Consider the following 20,787-nt stretch of genomic DNA (forward strand, 5'->3'; position numbering starts at 1 on the left):
GGCTAAATAGCTCAGAAAGTAGAGTCTCACAATGTTACGATGAGATGTATTTGGTTTGCACAAACTGTTGCAGAGTTCCAGTAATTTTAACGGCTTTTGAAAAGGTTCACGTGAGTTATTACATCAAATAAAGTTAGCTAATCACTCCAGCTCTCACACGATGAACACTTCTACCTTCCTTGAGTCTGGTAAACCTTTGGTTGTTTTATTTGGAGAAAGTATCTTGTTATTTAGCACCTGCTTCAAGTGAGGATTCATCCAGAACGACATTTAAAAGGCCACGAGTCTGTCTGAGACTCAAGCCCAGAACCTCACGACCTCTTCAGCAAGCTCCCTACTAGACATTAGATTAGGCACAAGCTGCAGGTGATCAGCTCAGGTTTACGTAGAGCAGAAGGAATGTGCGATCCATTATGGTCTACATTTTTGAAGCTAAGACTGGGAGGCAGTCTAAGACACACCTGTACATTATTCATGCTGTCATCAGCCCCTTGATATGCCACACCTGTGAGATGGGATGGATTATCTTGGTAAAGGAAAAGTGCTCACTAACACACATGTAGACAGATTTCAGAACAATATTTGAGTCATGGGTGTTTTGTATATGTAGAAAAGGTTTCAGATGTTTGAGTTCAGCTCATGAAAAATGAGAGCAAAAACTAAAGTGTTGCGTTTGTATTTTTGTTCCAGTGTATGTAACATGTTGATGTGGCTGACCAAGGATTGGGCTTTTCTGGTCCACCGCTGAAAAATATCCGTGAGTCCGCCGTTCTCATCTCCGGTCGGGAGCACAATACGAAACCATGAGCCAAGTCCCAGAGCCGCAGGCGTTGACAATGGCGGACTCGAAGATTTTTGACCACGGTGGACCAGCAAAGCCCGATATCCATTATCAGCTTACCTAGTTATGATTTCGTTACTAAGCAGGCTGGAGGTGCCTTCACGTTGGAGTCTATCTACAGAAAGTTTCTTGCTAAAAACGCTGTTAGCTTTGGGTTAGGGCCGCACAATATATCACAAATATATTGTTATCGCGATTAGGGTTGTCACAGTAATCGGTGTAGCGGTAAACCCCGGTAAAAAAAGTTGACAACAATAATAACCGTCTTGTTCTTTTAAAAATATATTATCTCGGTGGATTACCGTGGCTGCGGTGTAGGCGCGGTGACCCTTACCAGCCACCGTATCATCTGCTGAAGTTGCCGGCGGCACATGCGCACTTTGTTGTTTACAACAAAACTTTCTTGAAGCTAAAGCTGAAATAATGGCCAAAGGAGGAGACGGCAGCGCTCAGGACATTTATAATCCCTCAAAGAAGACAAAGTGGGAAGTACGGGCATTTTGTGGATATTTGAAGAATGTCGAGGGACATTTGATAGAAGGCGGCTGTCCTGTTTGCAGCACGTGCAGAAAAAGTGTCTGTGAAAGGCAGCAACGCTTCAAATCTCATGACACATCTGCGTGACCATCACCCACAACTCTACAGTCAACTTAAGGCAAGCTAACGTTAGCGTTTTAGCTAAAATGCGTGATCCGAGGATTTGGGTTGAGGGAGAATGCAACGAGTCGCTATATAAAGCAGCCGCAGCGCCGCTACCTGCATATAAACCGTGTCGCGGACACCCCATGTTGAAATGACGCTATGCATTACGGGGCTCCCAGGGGCAGATAAGAGTTGGTCTCTCTCCGAGAATAATTATGAATTTAACAATGATTACTGCCTGATGACATTTTCCCACATCTGCAAAGCTCACTGGAAGGACACAAACCGAGGATGATATTTACCCAAGTATGGGTAAAAAAGTATCTGATTAGAAGGCTACTTGAGTACCGAGTATCATTTGATCTAATTTTAAATTGATGACATCAAACAGACAGTAAATAAGAAGTTATGGGCAAATATTGGTATTTTAAAGACTAAAGGGAAAATATGTAAACAAATAAACAACATAATTACAAAATAACACATTTTAGGCAAAATTTAGACACAAACTGAGGACAATATTTTGCTGATATACAGGGTTTATGTAGTTGTCTGAAAATGTAGCACGTTTAAAAAAAATACCGCGATAATACCGAAAACCGTGATAATTTTGGTCACAATAACCGTGAGGTTAAATTTCCACACCGTGACAACCCTAATCGCGATATCAGTATGCACAATATGCCTATTGCAAAGAACAGATGAATATCACAATGAATGGTCAGCTCAAATGTTTGCTACACATGACGCATTCTGTCCATCAAAGGAAAGCATGATGTTTTTTTAACAAATCAAATAGAGCTCTTCACCCATTTGGCCAATTGGGTGGGTACTCATAGGTTAGATGCTGCCCCCGACACTTAATTTTGATGGTTAGCAAACACCTGAGTTAGCTTTGTTCTGCGCTTTCTGCTGATTCTGCTTTTCCTGGGATCCACTGATTCCCTTTTGTTGTTCATTTTGCTTTTCCCTTTCCTCACATCTTTTGCTCTTCATAATTTTTATGATTTTTTTTGTCATGTATTTCTTTCTTTTTTGTTATTTTTGTACCCGAGTTAAGTTTTTATTAATCACAAGTAATATCATCGCAATGCTAATCACTGTTATCATCACATATCGCAGGTTTTCCTAATATCATGCAGCCCTAGTTGGCATGTAGCCAGGGTCCGAAATTAAATTTTTTACTCACCGGCCAAGTTGGCCGGTAGATGATGAAAATCTACCGGCCAAGCATATTTTTTACCGGCCAAAATTCTAAATGATTTAGATCTACCTAAATCATGTTATTCTATATTATGATGATTCCAAGCAGAGTGACAAAATAATTAAAACATCAATTAATAAGGAAAACAACTCTTTTGTCATTTTTACTATTTATTTATTTATTTTTAGAGATGTTTTTATGAACTCTTTCATTGAAATCTAGTCAGACTCCTTGTTTTCTCTGTCCATGAAGTCTGGCCTCCTGCTTCTGACACCGTCTTTGTGCCAAAGCATTGCAGCCTCATTTTGGTCATAGTCCTTGATCTCTGGAGAACACAGCTGCACCATGAGAATATCCAAAAGTGTTTCAGGGCTAGGGTTGTCACGGTAACCGGTGTAGCCGTAAACCCCGGTAAAAAAGTTGACAATAATAATAACCGTCTTGTTTAAAAAAAAAAAAATTATCTCTGTGGATTACCATGGCTGCGGTGTAGGCGCGGTGACCCTTACCAGCCACCGTATCATCTGCTGGAAGTTGCCGGCGGCACATGCGCACGTTGTTGTTTACGACCAAAACTTTCTTTAAGCTAAAGCTGAAATAATGGCAGGAGGAGACGGCAGCACTTGGGACATTTATTATCCCTCAAAGAAGACAAAGAAAGAAGTATGGGCATTTTTTGGATATTTGAAGAATGCCGAGGGACAGTTGTCTGTGAAGGGCAGCAACGCTACATGGCCATCATAATGCAGCCATTGTCTCACTACTCCGCCATCTCCAGTTCACCACTTTTCACAAAATCTTCTGGTTGCCACTGGTCCTGGTGGTTTTTCTTCCAGTTCGACGAGTTTTCTTTTGGAAGGCTGGCTGACTCCAGTTAAAAACTGCCACATTTCACCGCTAGTTTTAACACGAAGCTAACGGCTAACTTGATAAACTGATTGAATGGGATAGGTGGAAATGACGTTGGATGCGGCGTTCACGTTTCGCGTAAGTTTGTGTAAGTTGCATGCAGGCGGGAGGAGTATCAGAAATCCGTGGAAGATGACTGATAAACATAACTAATTTGGTGCAAACATTTACTCGCCAGGTGGCAGGTAGAGCTCAAAAATTTACTCGCCAAATGGAGCAATTTACTCGCATTTGGCGAGTGGCGAGTGCTAATTTCGGACCCTGCATGTAGCTAATGTCCCGCTGATCTCCGATCATGGAGAAGTAGCTGATTTGCGAGGCCAGGGCTCTGCTTGTAATTTAACAGTCCTGGTCCCAGTCCACGTTAGATCTCCACAGGTGACCAGCATGACTACAACCTTGCACTGAAGCTGGTTGGCCGTGCGGGTGGGCTGCCCCGCGGTTCCCGGTGCCATTCTTAGCTTCTGGGGTTAGCTAAGTTAACTAGTAGCTACATTGGTTTCATTTGTTCCAACCCTGTTCCAAACGTAACAGCCCCACCCTCAGCTCCACCTCTTTTCCCATTTTTAGATTGCCTGGGCGTGACTCGGTCAAAAAATCAGTGGTGGGAACCTCCCTTTTTTTTAAGCTTCCCCCCCCCCGGCGGAGCAATGGGCGGGCTATGTCCATGTTTTTATATGTCAGTGGTCCAAATGCAGCAGCGATTCTTTTCATGTCCTACTCAAACTCAGAAACCCAGTAGCCCATGATCAGAAAAATAACATTTTGCTTGAATCAAATACCACAATGGTGGGCACCACAGGGAAAGGGGTACGAGGCTTCTTTTTACCACTTTAACCGTGTTTAATACGAGCCGTTTATTCATCACTTTAACAAACATCAAATACAAAATAATAAAAATATCAAAATTTCTCTTCCAACAAACATATGTCTGGACTTCTTCTGTGATGCTCTGGATCGGTCTGTGCATCATGCATGAATGAATCACCCATCATCATTTATTGGACTGACGATCAGCGGTGGGGAAAAATTATACATCGCCCGACCCTGAAGGCTACAACAGATGGGCCCAAATAAAAAGTTTCAGGTATCGGCAGTAGGGTTGGGCATCGAGCATCGATTGGAACCAGTTCCAACTGTTCATTTTTCCCGGAATCGCTCAACGTTTTTTTATTTCGATTCTTGTTTCGATTCCTAGTATGCAGACGGAAGAGGAATCCGCGGCCGATCTCCATGAAAAATAAACGTGATAAACGCTTTTCTGAGCTGATCACACCAGCTGTCTGTGTGCAGCACGAGTCCCCCCTCCCCACCCGGATGTAAACAAACGCGTCTGCCGAACTTTTAATCCGTGATGTAAACTTTTAACTCCTGCAGCGTAGAGGAGACTTGTTAAATACGTCAACACGCTGGATTTAATAGAAGCTGTAAAGAACAAACTCTGGACGGTGTGAGGTGAGTTTGTCTCACTGCAGAAATAACAACACACACTGAGCGTCAGAAGACTGAACAATAACCTGTAGAATAATTAAAGTCATCATGCTAGAAAAGCTTCTCTGTGGTGGACCACACCAGCTTCTGTCACAATAAATAATTATAATAATTATTATAATAATAAATAACATTTTAATTTCCTTTCTGAACTATTTCTGTTGAGTTTTAATGTTTAAAATCTGTTAGATTGTTACTGACAGCAGCTACGTTTAGGGATGCAACGATACCACTTTTTTCCAAACCGATACGATACTTGGATCTGAGTACTCGCCGATACCGATTACCGATACAGATACTTCTACCACACAAAAAAATGCAATGAATTGGAATACAAGTTTTATTTTCTTCTGTTTTCAATAGGAAAAGACTGAGGTAGATAAAAAGTAATATAAGTGATCACAAAACTAAAACATTAGGTTAATAGAAATGACAAGTTACAGGGAAGTCACTTTCAAGCAACTGCATTTGTATCATTTACTGGTATCTGTTAACTTTTACCGATACCGATACTGGTATCAGTACCTGTATCTGCACCAATACCAATACCAGTATTGTATCGGTGCATCCCTAGCAACGTTTAAGTTTCACTTCCTGTTCTGACTGAATGCTGCTGCAGCATGGAGGTGTAGTTCTCAGTCATCCTGGACATGACCATCCTGAGAGCTTTAGCTGAAAACAGCTGGACGTTTCTGGATATGTTGGAGACATTTAGCCTCTCGTCCCAGAGGCTTCTTCCAGACTTTGGTTGTGGTCAGAAACAAACACACTGGTTGTGCTGCAAGTCCTTTTCTAACATGTTTTTGTCTAAATGAAGGTGATGTTGTTGTTCATAGAATTAAAATCCATGTTGACGTTAAGATTATTTCATCAAGTAGGACCTGTGGTTAGCTGGCTCATGTGAAGCATGTCATGTCTTCAAAGAATCTGAATCGGGAATCCATAGGAATCGGAATCGAAACGAGGAATTGGAATCGAAATCGTTCAAAATCAAACAATGCCCAACCCTAATCGGCAGCGAACCTGGTGTCCTGACAGCTGGAAACCTTACTCTGTTGTTGCAACTATAACATTTAGTGTTTGTGTTCCATATTACACCTTTAATCCTGGGGAAAACCCTGGATGTATAAAATAGTTGACATCAGATCCTGGGAAGGTGAAAAAAAAAAACGTAGCTGGCATGATCACAACACCTTGTCTAAAATTGTTATTTCGATCAGAAATTGATAGATTATCAACCCTAGTGCTTAAAACCAAAAAATAGAGACTGTCAGTCAATTATTTATTATTTATTATTATTATTATTATTATTATTATTATTATTATGTCTGTGGCATGATGGACCACGTCTGCCTGGGCTTGGATAGGAGGAGAAAAGATGGGAAGAGTGGGGTGGAGGGACAACAAAAATGGAAACGATACAAGCATGACAAACGTGCTGGCCATCAACAACCTAACAGAACTAATGCATAACGATAAATAGTTGTGTGTGTGTGTGTGTGTGTGTGTGTGTGTGTGTGTGTGTGTGTGTGTGTGTGTGTGTGTGTGTGTGTGTGTGTGTGTGTGTGTGTGTGTGTGTGTGTGTGTGTGTGTGTGAGGATATGTCAGGAAAAGTGGATTTTTAACTGTGTATGAGATGAGGAAGGAATGGGCGGCCGATTAGCACCACAGCATTGAGGTCACACAGACTTCCGACAGCCCCCAGAGGGCAGACTCAAGCCGGGGGACGAAGGGACAACAGTCCCCGGCCAGAAGGAACCCGTAGGGGGATGCCAAGCCATGAGCCCTCAGGCCTTGGAACAGTGGTCTACCACCTTCAGTCAGACTTGGACAACTGGACATTAAAATAATGGCTGCAGTTTAGTCAGCTGCTTATTTAGTTTTTTTGCTTGGTCTAGATTAGCTTAATAACAGGTCGCTAGATAGTTTTTTCCCCCAGTTCAACTTTGGCCATGTTCTTTGCAGGAGGTTCAGCATCATAGTCTTTTCTTGGGTTATTAGTTCCTGCTTTGCAGCTGTGTCTAACATCTCTGATAGGCCAGAGTCGGCTATGAGGCTGTTGCTATGGGTTTTATTACTGTAAGACATTAAACCCTTTTAAGTGATCGAGTCAGAAAAGGGATACGGGTGCTTGGCGGCCCTGGAACGAAGGAAAAAACCCTTTACATGTCACCATCACATCACTCAGAGACTTGAACGGGTGTTTCCATACCTCTTCACACAACAGCTGTTTGTGTCTGTGGAGTTGTACCTGTGGCTCACAGGTATGGTTACCATGACGATCTAATCTTTCTCCATCTCTTGTTACCTCACTCTTTTCTTCAAACATAACTTCAGCTCTTTTCTGAGATCTCATCATCTGAACTTATTTGAACACGACTTTTAAGTTTTTTGGTTTCCATTCCCATGCTAGGATATTAGCTTTGAACCACTTCTGTAGTAGAACATTTCAAACATCGACCACAAATGGTATATTCAGCGCTAAGCATTCACACTGTGTTTTCTCTAAAACTGCATTCGTTTCTAGTAACAAGTCCCTCGCCTTTGCTGGCTTTACTGGAGGAAGTGGATGTTTGCTGTATTTTTGTAGGAACTGCTCTGGCATCCAGAGAAATTTCTTCTGAAATGTTTTGTTAAAATCTTTTGTTTTGCCTGCATAGCAAATTTAAGTGCATGATATATAGTACATTTGCTGAAGTAAATGATATCATATGCATGAACACGTTAGTTCTGGTACACCACTTATAGTCGCTAAGGTAGAGTAAGTTGATGTTCTGTCTTTAAATGTTTCTGAATGGGTTTCCGTAAGTTCTCAGATTCTTCTCAGATGATCATTCTTCTGTCCTTTATTTTTTCTTTCAATTTTTTCAGATTCCTTTCTTTCCTCTTCGCCTGTATCTCTCATTCAGTCTCCTCAAGGCAAGTTTATGGTTTCCTTACGCTGCTCACCTGCTCCGCCCCTCTGCACTTTTCTCATGCTGGCCTGTTGCTGATGCTCTTCATCATACCTCGTTCCGGTGCCCCTCTCCTGCTTGCAGAACTTTTCATAAAACCTGAGGAGAATAAATTAGCACAGTGAACTTCAGCTGCGGTTAAAGTTTCTGCTTCAACTAGCTTTTAACTACCTGCTCTTACAAGCCCGGCCCTTTCCCCATCCGCCCTCAGCACCACTGACTCTCCGTTGCTACTCTAATTGTAATCTGCCAAATAAGAGTTGCACTTGTTCTTTGTGACCACATGAATTATTGTCCTAATCGCTCCTAACGTCACCTCACGAAGACTTACTAGTTAATGTCCAAAACGGACCCTTGGCAGATTTTCTGTTGTGCTTGATGTGCATCTGTGCATAGTTTAATGTGAGAACCAGTACCTTCACCAGCACAGCTTCTAGAAATGGGGTCTCTTTCCTTTGGAATGATTAAGTGGGTTTGAGTTCCCCCCCCCAGCGGCAGTAAATACCCCAAAGAACAGCTAATACTTGTTAAACTGACAACTCTAGTCACATTTACTCATCTTTCATTCCGATATTTAGACACTGCATTGCACTTTCAGCCTTTGCCAGCTGCTAGCAACCATTATTCAGGTCACCACCACTCACTGTTGGTTCAGGGTAATCCCAAGGTTGCTGCTTTATTTTAAGAAAGCAGATAAGTTCAAGTTCACATTATGCACTCCTGCCGAAACCTAAAAGTGGATCAGGTTTGTGTCCCAGTGGGACGATCCTACCTTCATGCTGTCCTAATATCTGAATACACCCCTCCCCCAGTATCAACTGTCTCTGAGGATGAGTGGCACTGGAGATAACATCCACCACCTAGTGGTGTGGATCTGCCATCGCCTGTAGCTGCTCACACACCCTCCAGCCCCATTGTTTTGGCTCTGTAGGGTTTCATGCATGACAAACCATTGCATTTAAGCTTTAAGTAGGTTTTCTTTATTTTCTGTTCTTTTGCTTTTTTCTTTTCATTCTTAGACTGATCCTTATCAATGTTATTGTTCTGTAAATATACCTTGTTTGAGTCTAAAGAAGAAAAAATGTTTTGAGAACATTATAGGAAAGAGTTTACTACCCTGTCATAATCATAACCACTACACGTTCATAGTTTTGACTCCTATATGAACAGCTAATGACCCACATTAGCCAAGCCAAGCTATTTTTGGCCCAACCCCATAGCCTAGTTTAGAGATCACAACACACACAAGTATAAATAGTATAATAGGTCTGAAAAATTCAAACTAATCCAATTAGTTGATCTATGGTATAGCTGCAGTTGCAGGCATTGGTGCAATGGAATGGTGAAATAGGAGACAGTCTATGGCACCGTTGACCAATAGAAGCGATGTCTGTCAAACCTGGGTTTTCACATCAAGCCCCATTATTCTTCATTTCAGGGTTCCTAAACGACTAACATGAGATTTTCCGATTTGCTCAGTGAAATCTATGAAAGATTTCATAGACAAAAATACAAAATGTAGTTAACTACCGTATTTTCCGCAACATAAGGCTCACCTGATTATAGGGCGCACAGCCAGTCAGCATCCTAGTTAAAGGTTTGGTCCGCACATAAGGCTCACTGGATCAAAACACGCACCCAGCAAAGCAAACGAGCATCCTGGTCGGCACGATTAAGTCAAATTGGGTAATTAGATCAAAGTCAAATGTTACTCCACTCATTATCTGTACAAAAAAATAAATTTCTCATTATTAAAGTAACATTTAGTCCCAATTTCATGCACGGGTGCTTTTAGCAGCAAGAATGAAGATTTAAACTCAGGTAACGGCATGAGTGACTGAACGCAGCGCTAAGGCCCCCTCTTACCGCTGCAGGACAGAGGAGCCGAGTCGGCCGGAGATGAAGCATTATGTGCGGCCACTGTGTGGCTGTTATGACCCGGGAGCCGAGCAGAGAAGTCTTACTCCACCTAGTAGTGCGTAATTGGTACAATAAGCCAAACGAAGGAGTTGGATCAAAATCAAACTTTATTCTTCTCATTCACAATAAAAATAACAATTTCGTAATTGTCAGTGTCATTTTTTGCACTGATGCTTTAAGCAGCAAGAGTGAACAATCAGACGTATGGCTGTTTAACAAACAAAAGTACAATTTTTACACGCAGGCACGGCTGGAGCAAAGATGCGCATTCAGACAGCGGCAACACAACTGTTTGCTTATGTTTAATATAAACAAATTTAAAGTCCCAGTTTTACGCAGGGCGCTGTTGCCCATTCGGATCGTGGCGACACTGTACAGCTGTTTAATATGAACAACGTGTTTAAAGTCCTATCTTTACGCACAGGCGCTGTTGGCAACACAGCTCTGTACAGATTTGTCCATAGCAAATTATTCAGCAGCAATACTGAAAAAAAGCACTCACATTTTTTTTTCATTCCTCGTCCATAAATCCCTCAATCCTCGTTGTCCGTGTCTGAAATGAAGAACCGACTCAGCAGTGAACCCAGCGCGCTCGGCTCCGACACGCCCGGCTCATCGCCGTCAGAGTCGATTGTCACTGTCGTTGCTCGGCTCTCCCGTTGTGATTCCGTCCTTGGTGAAAACTCGAACAACAGTCTGGACGGAAACGTTGGCCCAGGCATCAGCGATCCACTCAAAGATGGTGACATAAGTTGATCGGCGCTGCCTGCCCGTCTTGGTGAACGTGTGTTCGCCATCAGTCATCCAGCGCTCCCACGCTGCTCGGACTTTCGCTTTGAAGGACCAGTTCACCCCGATGTCCAGCGGCTGGAGTTCTTTGGTTAATCCACCCGGTATGATGGTGAGCGCAGTGTTCATCCTCTTCACCTGGATTTTAACGGCGTCGGTGAGATGGGCCCGCATAGAGTCGCAGATCAGCATGGCTGGAGAAGTGTGGAAGAAGCCGACCCGTCTTTTGGTGTACACCTCCCGCAGCCACGCCGCCATCATGTCCTCATCCATCCAGCTCTTCGGGTTCGCCTTGATGATCACGCCAGCGGGAAACTTTTCTTTGGGTAAAGTTTTCCGCTTGAAGATGACCATCGGCGGCAGCTTCTGGCCATCAGCCTGGCAGGCGAGCATAACAGTGAAGCAGGACTTCTCATGGCCGGTCGTCCGCACAGACACCTTGCTGGTCCCCGTTTTCTCCACGGTCCGGTTCACTGGGATGTCGAAGGTAAGCGGGACCTCGTCCATGTTGGTGATGTGCTGGGGCTGGAAGTTTTTATCTGCCATCTTCTTAGTGCAATAGGAGCGGAACAACTAGCTTCTCAGCGTATTCGGCAGGTAGCTGCTGCAAGACAGTAGTTCTGGTGCGGATAGAAAGCACTCGCCTCCGCATGAAGCAAAAACACCAGGAAGGGCCTCCCATGAAGTCCGCAATGTCCATCTCTCGTGCTAATGCTGCAGCTTTGAGACGAATGGAGACGGTGGAGACACTTCTGCTCGCTGCTCTGTGACCCACTGCTCAACTCAGTCTTCAAGCAGTGGCCATCTTGCCTTGTTGCCTCTGAAGCTACGCTGTGTTTTCTTCACCTGCAGCAGCTGGTCTTCCAGCTTTCTCCAATTGCGGACCATCGACTTGCTAATCTTGTATTCTCTCGCTGCTGCTCTGTTTCCATGCTCAACGGCGTGAGCGATGGCTTTGGGCTTGATTTCTGCCTCATAAGCGTGTCTCCTCGCTGGTGCCATGGCTGGTTACCGGTATAGCTGTGTGGAGAAGTGCCACACCTTTTATTTGGTAAGGGTGGGCGGTGCTACAGGCCGGCTCTTTGTTTTTCTGTGGACGCAGGTGTGGCTGACTTCACTTACGTCTTTAATACACGTATAAAAGGCGCATCCGTATTAAAAGGCGCACTGCCGGTTCAGGGGAAGATCAGAGGTTTTTAATAGTGCCTTATGGTGCGGAAAATACGGTAGCTGTCAGACACAGATATTCAGAACAGGTAAATAGCTTTACGCTGGTGTTGATGGTGCTACTACTGCTGGAGGGGATCACTGATGGTTTTTAGAAGTGTATGAAAACAGTTTTATGTTGAAAGTAGGGGTGGATTGACGTATCAGTCGGCCAGTATCTCAGGGCATTATTTAGCGTTTTTATATGTCTGCATCAGCTGATACGCCTCCTTAGTGAAGCCAATTAGAAGTCAGGCAAATCCCCAGGCAGCCCAGTGCTGCTGGGGGAATGTAACTCAAATATTTATTTACATTCCTGAATAACTGTTGAAATGGTCCATGTCAAAACCACTGAAAATACATCTCATCATTCCTGTCATTTTTTCTATGTCAGACACTGGGTGGGACTTTCTCCATTCATGTAGTGAAGAATCGTAACCCACAATGCACTGCAGCATTAATAGCTGATGCTAGCCGTTAGCACGGTGGAGGGCTGATGGGTTGGACCAGCTCTTTAGCTACTGGACTCAGTCCAGCGTGAACCTCTGTAGATACCAACATACTTTATAGAGTCTAATGTTGGACCATCCAACAGCTGAAGCTGAAATTGAACCGTGATCCAAGCACAGCAACAGAATCAAGGTGCTGCTATGGTCCAGTCTAAGTCCAGAACCTGAATGAAAGGCTGTAATGGGACCTGCTGGGAAGCTGAGGAGAACCTGGTCTCGGCAAACTTCAAGGGTGGACCAGAACTCCTCCAGAACCACGTGAGAAACCGATGGTGTTCCTGAAGCTAAAGGAGTTTCTGTGCATCAGGTGGAATCAGCTTTTCCATGTTATCTCTCTTCCTGTTTAGTAGATGACACGATGAGTCTTTTGGGTGTTTGTTATACTCTAGGTTAGGTGAGAACCATTTAAAACCTTTTGATCCCCGGATCAGGTCAGATCTGGACGTGTAGAATCCTGGACCCAAAGGAGATGGACATGTTTTTCTATTGATGCTTTTAAAACTGTTCCTGAAGGCAACATAAGCCTTAAACGACTGGTTTATCATGGTACCAAGTATTTCACAGGGTTCTGTTCTTGAGTTATTGTTTTTTTTAATTGAAGTAACATTTGTTTGAACAAAAGCTCTGATGTTCGTTTGTTCATGTAGCAGATGCTTTTATTATCCAAAACAATTTACTATTTAACCTAACACGCTTGTTTTGGGTTTGTGGAGGGAATCCAGGAAACTCAGAGAAAATCCTCACATGCATGAGGAGTGCATGCTAACTCCACTCAGAAAAGCCACAGCTAGGATTCAAACCTGCAACCTATGCAGCCCAGCTGTGATCCTTTTTAGCATTTATAACGTTTTTTAGCAGCATTATTTAGAAGTATATTTTTCTACTAACTAGGCTGAGGGGAACGTCTGTTAATTTGGCCCAGTTAGAACAAGGCGTCGTGTTGCGGAGCAGAGAAGCCCGTTCTAGGATGAATTTGAGCCATAGTTGGACTCCAGCACGAGAACGTCCGATTGGTTAATGGAAGTGGGTCTTGGTGATGACTAAGCTTATCGTGGAACAGTCTTGAAAGACAAGCACTTGAAAAATGCATCTATAAGCAAAATAGATGAAAAGGTTTCCACAAATGAATTATTTTTCATATTTTAGAACGATTTTAAGTGCTTTAAGTTAGTAAGTTTTCCTATATTATCATTTGTTGGGAATAACTAGTTAAATGCAGATGTTTGGGATCTGCTGGCTACCATGATTGTTTTAGCTCATTTATTATTGTTAGACGTGTCCTTCAGTACAGTGGGATGAACCAGTCTTCTGAATGACATTATTTTAGATGTGATCGTTCTGTTTCACAAACCTTTGCTGGAACTTAATTATTGTGTCTGTCAAAGAAAAGGTGCTTCGCTTCTTTTTCTTATTTCCATTTTAAGAATGAAGTTGTTGCTGCATAAGTCAGCAAAAAGGTTCATCTCCTCCCTGTGTTCTTTGTCATCGCTGTACTTGGGCTGAGACCCACTGCTCTTGTGTTGTCTGCATTGTTTATTCTTTACTTAGCACTGCAATCCTGGCTGATTAGGGTGTAGAGTAGGGGGCTCAGGATGTGCCCTTGTGAAGAACCAGTCCTTACAGAGGTGTTTTTTTGATTTGTTCTGTCCACCCTGTACAAATCATAGCCTGTCAAAAAGTCCAGTATTCAGTTTTTCAGGGTTCAGTCCAAGTGGGACCTGATCTGGACCTGCTCTTCTCCAGGTGTTTCAGAGTCAGTCAGGTGACCAACACCAACAGTAATTTGATGCATAGCTGATTGAGTCGGTGTTTGACGTGGACTCTATCTTTACATCAAGACCAACAAACGGGTGCAGTTTCCTGAACAAACTAGATCTGAAAATGATTATGATGAAGAACAGCAAAGCACAAAGCAAACAAAATAATCCACTGGGTCAGTGCTGGTTCTTGTTTTCCCTATTCTGACAAGCTCTTACCAAAACAAACCCCAACCTGGGGAACTCCTGTTCCTCCAGTACAAACAGCATCATAAACTACAAGAAGCTCATCCACCTTAAAAATTAATAATTTCCAGAAGAACAAGGACAGAAAGTTTGATCGTCAAATAACCTACCTTAGTGCTCAGATGGGTCCAACGAAACAAAGAACACTGTAAACAAGTAACGGGTCCAAACTGAGACGTTTAGATGTTCAGAGGTAGAATGTAACAGGAACAAATATATTGAATTGGTAATTATTAAGGACTCCCTGAGGAAACGTGTACAAGCCAACATCCATAATAAACAGATTACAGTCCTGTAAAAGTGTATTAGGTGTCATCCTCCTGTTTTGCGGTGATGAAGGATCACTATGGTACACCGACTTTGTTTTTGTTTTGCTTTATTTAATAATTCGGATAATGTTGCCAGAGTGCACCCTGCCTAATGCTCAGACCAGTTATCAATTAAGAACCCGTTCTTATTGTGCCTTACATTTCATGATGCATGCATGCATGCTTGGGCTGCTACATTAAGGCATAGCTGAATGGAATAAGTGCATGGAACTTTAGTGGTAGTGATTTACTTTTGACCTTCCCATTTTTGTCCTCTTTTCTGCCGTCTGTGGTTGGTGATGCAGACAAGAAAGTGGTCCAAGGCTCTGACAAGCCCTATGAAGGTGTAGCTACATTACTGCACTTTCCCTCTCAACCTGCTTCATTCTCACCAAGCAGTTACGGGAGTGAAGCAGGGTCAGTAGATGAACAGCAAGACTCTCCAATAAAGATGTCTCCTGTTTCTGAACGAATAAAGGCACTAGAAGCTCTTGCTGCCAAAAAGAAGGAACCGGATTTTAGAGGCAATGGGGGTTTTGTTCTTTTTAAGGATCGGCACCATGAAAAATCCCTCTCCGAGACTTCAAAATCTCCCACCGAGATGTCAAAAACACCCACTGCGACATCAAAATCTCCACCCGACGTTTCAAAATCTCCACCCGACATGTCAAAATCTCCACCCGACATGTCAAAATCTCCACCTGACGTCTCAAAATCGCCACCCGACGTCTCAAAATCGCCACCCGACGTCTCAAAATCGCCACCCGACGTCTCAAAATCGCCACCCGACGTGTCAAAATCGCCACCCGACGTGTCAAAATCTCCACCCGATGTGTCAAAATCTCCCTCCGAGGCACCAAGGCCCCCCGCTGAGGGACCAAGGTCTATTTCTGAGAAAATGATACCTACTCTTCAGAAAGTGGGAGATTGTGCAGATCACGAGTCACCAGAGTCCCCTTTTGAAATACTTGAAGATTTGCGACATGTAAATGAGTTTGAAGAGACTGAACAGTGGATGAAGGCTCATTTGCCCCCTGTCCCAGACTTTGACTGTGAAGTTTTAGTTGAAGGCAAGAATGCAGTTCCATCAAAGTTGAATGATTTGGATACACCGGCTGCCATTGCTGGTGTACCTGACGTTTTCATGGATTGTCCTGTTGAAGTTCAGAAACTTAAAGAAGAGCTTGTTGGAACACAGAAAACAGGAGTTGAGGAAGAGTTTGATGTTAGCTTTTTACCAACAGCTTACATGTGGGATCGTCAGGAAAAATCAAGTGTTGAGGCTCCATCAAATCTTGAGTCGGCGATTCAGTTTTCAGCACCTTCTGTTGGCTTTGATTCCACACCATCTTCTGTGTCCCCTCGATCTTGTCCAGATGCTAACCAGAATTTTTCAAATGAGATGAAAGCCTCTTGGAGCGGAGATTTTGACCAGCCAGATACAAGCGAAGCAGACAGTTCAGGGGAGTCTGACGATACTGTCATTGAAGATAGTCCTGGGGCTCCTGCTTCTGTTTTTCCATCATTGTCCAAGGATTCTGTTCCTGTATCTACAACTCCTGCTCAAACTACCATGGAAATGGACAACGATTCACCAAAGTGTGAAAGAAAGCTAATGCAGGTTCCAACAATAAATGTTATTGAAACTGATGAGCCAAATTACAGTGAAGAGGAAATGGACATGGAGTCTGAGACAGAAGAAGGAGACAATCAGGTTGTAAAAGACCTAGCCACAGAGGCTCCAAAAATATCAGAGCCAGATGATGATAAATCAGAACTACCCAAAACACGTCCCTTGGAAACTGAATTCATGGAAGGCTACTCTCCTCCATCCTCGCCTGTGGACTCTGATGATGAATACTCTCCAAAACACAAAATTCTCAAATCAAATGCCGTGACCGGCTTTGAGCCAGTCCAACCCAATCCAGCAGGTCCACTGGACTCAATGGAAAAGTCACTGCAAGCACAATTTGACAAATCTCCAACTACCTTGACCAAAGTTACTACTGAACATTCACTTTCTGGCGTCACAAATGAAGAAGTGGACTTCGCAAACGATGATGAGTGGTCAGAAGTAAAGGAGATCCTGGTTAAACCTGAGAAGACTTGTCTTGTGTCTGAAATTGATGAAAAAGGAAATGTAGCATCTAAAGAGATGATTGAACCTGCTCCTCTATCCAGATCCAGCTCCATGCAGGATGATATTTATGACCGACAGTCATTTGATTATGACTCTGATGCAACTGCTCCCCTCGAACATGAGAAAGGGCTAAGCAGTGCTAAGGAGCGCTTTCTTTCTGATGCTGTCCAAAGTGGTGATGTGCAAGGCAGGTTTGATATGGACAGAACCATTTCACTCAGTGAGGAAGACTTCATCAAATCTGATGGTCTGCCACCTCCAGAAGAATACCCCCCAAACCCATACTCCTGTTTTGAAAGCGAGACCAAAAACTTCACCAGTGAACAAGAGTCCATGGAGAAAGTAACTACAGATGATGTTGTAGATGACATAAAAAATGCCAACACCCCCCTCTTCCAGAAACCTGATTCAGACATCCATCAGATCAATAAAGTGGGTCTTGATGCACCTGACATAACCAGCTCAGACAGAAGTGATGACAACTCCTCTGTTTCTGAACCTACTGATAGTTTTGTGGATTTCATGAAAGAGTGTCTAAAGTCTAGACAGGATGATGAAGAAGCAGATGGTCTTCATCAAAGTGTACCCTCTCCTTACAGCAGCTCTCCGAGCATGGTGATGGATCTTGAACAAGAACATCTTACAATCAGTGCTCTTAAAGAGCTTGGCAACAGTCAAGATGAGGAGGGGCTTGTTTCTGAACCAAATCAATCTAACCCCAGTTCTACATCTATGCAGTCAATGTCTTCCACCCCAGATCCTCCACCATCATTTTCTCAAGACAACCGTGTCTGTGACAACACGTATTCCAGAGAGGTTGAAGTCGTAGACGAATGGGTAGCTGAAGCCTACCACCTTGCTGAGCATGTCTTGACGGCAATACTAACTCACTTATCAGGTAACCCCTCTTCTCTCTGGGCAATAGGCCATCTTACCTCATGCACTGCTCTCCACAAGATCTTTTTTCTGACAGTTTGATTCGTTTTGGCATGTTTGTTAAATCATTAGGAGTTGTTCTAAGTTAGGAACAGGACTTTTTACCGTCTACCCTCAGGGTTCTTCCTGTGAGCTCAAGTTTTGTTTCCGAGTTCAAAGGATTTATTTCTGTTATGGTCATAAAATCTAAATGGTCTTCAGTTGTCCACAATGAGAAGACAAACAATTTCCTGCTTTAACACTGTTGTAACATCGTCACTAATGTTTGCACAACACTGAAGCAACGTAACATTAGATTATTTTTGTGATGTTTTACATCAACCTGACACACTCTTCCTGCTTTAGTTTTGTTTGCTGCTATTTTGATGCTTTCTACCAGTGGTGCAGTTCATGAATGGAATCCATCTCATTAGTTCGATTTTTGGTCAGGATGTGTGAATTTGTTTAGTGTGCGTATAGAGCAAGCCTTTTCCTGGTAAGGTAGCCGGGTCAGTCATGAGAATGGCGCGAAGGTCACACCAACAGCATTGTCTGGATTTTCTGCAATGTCCTTGTTATTGGCAACATAATACTTGCCCAGAATAAACCTATTTCTCTGATTCTGCTTAAGTAGAGTTGGGAAACTGACTGGGTGTTTATTAGTTTGTTGTTATTGATCTCAAAACAATTGGCAGTGGGTTAATTCTACTCTTATATCAGCTGTACTAAAGGGAGAATGAATAGCTGAGGTTTTGTTTAAACCAGGTGACGGCTAACTGATCAAGTATTTGGCAGGGACGGTTACTAGTTCCCTTCACCGCTTCTGGCTGTGGCACTTAAAAAATGTTCAACATCATTGGCTTTGTACAAACAACTGTAGGTCTGATGAAAGCAGGATTCTCTGTGGATAGAGCAGTTTTCATGAGGAGACCAATAGGTGTTGTTGTTAACCCAAGAAAAAGGCCAACGTGGGTCAATCCAGGTTCAGCTCTACTTGTCCAGACCTGTAAGGATAGCAAGTCTTTGGGTTGTGTTAAGTATCTTCTCACCATTTAAAGGCATTACAAGTTGCTTTTTTGTTTCAGAGTTGAAAAGGTCAAATGTTCAGAAACATCTCGGATAGTTTGTCAGCTTCTGACAAAAACACATTTAAGTGGGTCACTAACATCCTGAAGTCTCTGAACCTTGCTGAACTTTGACCTGTGAGGTCTAACAAAGAGACCCTGAATACATTATCTCCTCCATGCATTTTTCATATCTCCAGACTGGAGCTTTTAAGCTGCAGTTGTTACCATGGATTTCATCTCTCCTCTCTTGCATACATATTAAAGGAGTTACTTTGGCTTTAAAGACCAATGAGATAGGAGCTTCTTCTCCTGCTTGATTTAGGCGTGCAACAATGTCCTGTACAGATCATAGCTATGGATCATTTTTATCTCTTGTCCCTAGTTGGACTCCTGCATAAACCTCTCGAGTTTGTCGATGTTTAAATAACCAACAAACTAAACTATTTTACAATACATAATATAATATGTAGTGGTACTAATTAGGGTTGTCGTGGTGCGAAAATTTTAACCTCACGGTTATTGTGACCAAAATTATCACGGTTTTCGGTATTATCGCGGTATTTTTTTAAACGTGTTTACATTTTCAGACAACTAAATAAACCCTGTATATCAGGAAAATATTGTCCTCAGTTTGTGTAGAAATTTTTCCTAAAATTAGTTATTTTGTAATTATGTTGTTTATTTGTTTACATATTTCCCCTTTAGTCTTTAAAATACCAATATTTGCCCATAACTTCTTATTTTATGTCTGTTTGATGTCATCATTTTAAAAATATTAGACCAGATGATACTCAGTACTCAAGTAGCCTTCTAATCAGATACTTTTTTACCCTTACTTGAGTAATAAACCCTATATCAGGAAAATATTGTCCTCGGTTTGTGTCCTTCCAGTGAGCTTTGCAGATGTGGGAAAATGTCATCAGGCAGTAATCATTGTTAAATTCATAATTATTCTCTGAGAGAGACCAACTCTTATCTGCCCCTGGGAGCCCCGTAATGCATAGCGTCATTTCAACATGGCGGTGTCCGCGACACGGTTTATATGCAGGTAGCGGCGCTGCGGCTGCTTTATATAGCGACTCGTTGCGTTCTCCCTCAACCCAAATCCTCGGATCACGCATTTTAGCTAAAGCGCTAACATTAGCTTGCCTTGCGTTGACTGTAGAGTTGTGGGTGATGGTCACGCAGATGTGTCATGAGATTTGAAGCGTTGCTGCCTTTCACAGACACTTTTTCTGCACGTGCTGCAAACAGGATAGCCGTCTTCACTAAAATGTCCCTCAGCATTCTTCAAATATCCAAAAGATGCCCGTACTTCCCACTTTGTCTTCTTTGAGGGATAATAAATGTCCTGAGCGCTGCCGTCTCCTCCTTTGGCCGTTATTTCAGCTTTAGCTTCAAGAAAGTTTTGGTTGTAAACAACAAAGTGCGCATGTGCCGCCGGCAACTTCAGCAGATGATACGGTGGCTGGTAAGGGTCACCGCGCCTACACCGCAGCCACGGTAACCCACCGAGATAATATAGTTTTTAAAAAACAAGACGTTTATTATTGTCAACTTTTTTTACCGGAGTTTACCGCTACACTGGTTACCGTGACAACCCTAGTACTAATCAGCTTAAAATAGTAATAGTTGCTTGTTTTTTCACTTAAGCCTCAACAGTTAAAAATGCTGTTCGGTGGTAATGTGTAGGTGTGTCATATCGTATTACTAGGGACGATCCGATCATGTGATCGGAAATCTGTCCAGATCACGTGGTTTCAGACGGGATCGGGATTTATGTCGCAATCCGGACTCGAATACAAGGTTCCGATTACAGGAGAGCTAAGGGGATCCTGGTTCTCTCGAGAGGTCATTGGGCTCTCCTAAATCCGTCAATTCCCACACCC

The 20,787-nt window shown here is 42.9% G+C and overlaps 1 protein-coding gene across 3 annotated transcripts in view; it reads left to right on the forward strand.

The window, feature by feature from the left end:
* Positions 1-20,787, forward strand: part of rtn3 (reticulon 3) — a 35,517-nt gene that overhangs the window by 6,130 nt on the left and 8,600 nt on the right. The window contains exons 2-3 of one of the 3 annotated variants that reach the window (XM_015958113.3): positions 7,959-8,006; positions 15,082-17,814. The exons of 1 other annotated variant lie outside the window; for it this stretch is intronic. In XM_015958113.3, coding sequence (XP_015813599.2) covers positions 7,959-8,006; positions 15,082-17,814 — 2,781 coding nt within the window. The remainder of the gene's footprint in view (positions 1-7,958; positions 8,007-15,081; positions 17,815-20,787) is intronic. One more of the 3 variants, XM_015958114.3, reaches the window with a different exon arrangement.

The sequence above is a fragment of the Nothobranchius furzeri genome, chromosome 3 (genome assembly GCF_043380555.1).
Source record: "Nothobranchius furzeri strain GRZ-AD chromosome 3, NfurGRZ-RIMD1, whole genome shotgun sequence".
Lineage (NCBI taxonomy): Eukaryota > Metazoa > Chordata > Actinopteri > Cyprinodontiformes > Nothobranchiidae > Nothobranchius > Nothobranchius furzeri.